The 1,598-nt window shown below is 46.4% G+C and overlaps 1 protein-coding gene across 2 annotated transcripts in view; it reads right to left on the bottom strand.

Moving 5' to 3' along the window:
- Positions 1–1,598, bottom strand: part of crtc2 (CREB regulated transcription coactivator 2) — a 40,285-nt gene that overhangs the window by 9,036 nt on the left and 29,651 nt on the right. For both annotated transcript variants that reach the window (XM_015391667.1, XM_015391668.1), the window contains one exon: positions 41–504. In XM_015391667.1, coding sequence (XP_015247153.1) covers positions 41–504 — 464 coding nt within the window. The remainder of the gene's footprint in view (positions 1–40; positions 505–1,598) is intronic.

Genomic DNA, 1,598 nt, shown 5'->3' with positions numbered 1-1,598 from the left:
GTCTGTAATCGGCGGCCATGTTTTCAGGTGTGACTCTTACCTGTGAGATGGAGGACAGGGTGGGGGAGATGGTGGGGGAGAACTGTTTGGAGTGATGCCTCCGTGACTCCCCCACCATCGGCAGGATGAGCGGGGACAGCTGGGCTCGTCTCCGCGGCGACGTGCTGAGGGACGGCTGGCCCTGACCGGCGAGCATCCCTGTGTAGGGGGAGGGGCCTGATCCAGCCACACCCACTCCGCCGCCGTAGCTCGAGTTACTTCCCGACTGGAGGGAGGAGTTACTGAGGGACGACTGCAGCGATTGGTTGCTTAGGGACGGGGGCATGGAGGGGGAGGAACTGAGCGACGACTGCAGCGATGGGTTGCTGAGGGACGAGTGAAGGGAGGAGGAGCTTAGAGAGTTGGAGAAGGAGTGGCTGCTGAGGGACGACTGGATGTTGGGGTTGCTCAGCGACGACTGCAGGTTGGGGTTACTGAGCGTGCTCTGTAACGACGCCAGGAGCCCTGAGGGAGGAGAGCAGAGGGTTAGCAGGGAAATGTCCAGAAAGGAATCTGTCTTCCAAACCAGAAGATTTCAATCTATAACATTTCAATAAAAGTCATTCAATCACTGTTTAGTTTCAGATGGTCTGAATTCTACTTCATGATGATGATGCTTCTCTGCCCACAAAACTTTAGTGATAATCGATCAAATAGAAGCAAAATTTATGCTAACGCAGAAAAAAACCCAACAAACCAGGAATGGAAACTCTGCATAGAGACGCATCAACCAGAGAATCAGAAGTGAGCTGAGCAGGCAGCAGGTAGCCCTGCAGACACGGAAACCCCTGCATGTTATCTGCTCATCTGACCTTTAACCTCCCACTTCTCGCCTGGCTGCGAACATTTCAGATGCTGATCAGGACCCTGAGAGGCTCTGTGGGCATCCAGAGCGTCCGGTTTCAGCTGGGTCTTCCCCTCATGCTATCTGTCCGTTTCCTGCAGGCTAAATACAGCAAATCTTAAGCTAAAGTTACAAACTTCTAACACCTTTTTAAATAGTCACATTTTGCTTTAGTCTAAACCAACTTTTTGACTCTGGTTAGGAGGAAATATCTAGAAATTTATTGAAAACAAACATTTATTTATTTATTTTTTTTTACTTTTGCAACTTTTTATTCAAAAATTTAAAGGATAAATTCTTATTTTGACTTAATAGAAACACTGATCCTTTATTTGTTTTTTAAAACAGGGCTGCAGCTACTGATTATTTTGCTACTCGTTTAATCGACAATTATTATTTTTTTGGACAGTAGGCTGAGAGGAAAGGGGATTTGATAGACGGGGGAAAGATATGTGGCCACATACGGGATTCGAACCCAGGTCATCAAGGATTAACGCCTGCGTGCGCTAACCACTGCGCCACCTGCATGCACGTAAATAAAAAATGAATCTTTAAAGAAGATCTTATCCAGAATAAAAGACAATTGCAGCTAAAATTAAGCCTCTTATGTGGTTCTGGACAGAGATTATTACCAGACATTTCCCCTGAAATTTAAAATGTTTTTATTTTTTTAAAGTCGTAGGGAAGCGGCTGTTCCAACGGTTGCATTTCCGAA

The sequence above is a fragment of the Cyprinodon variegatus genome, unplaced genomic scaffold, assembly GCF_000732505.1.
Source record: "Cyprinodon variegatus isolate N-32 unplaced genomic scaffold, C_variegatus-1.0 Scaffold554, whole genome shotgun sequence".
Classification (NCBI taxonomy): Eukaryota; Metazoa; Chordata; class Actinopteri; order Cyprinodontiformes; family Cyprinodontidae; genus Cyprinodon; species Cyprinodon variegatus.
Note: the sequence above shows the minus strand (reverse complement) of the source record. Positions and strands in the feature narration are given on the sequence as shown.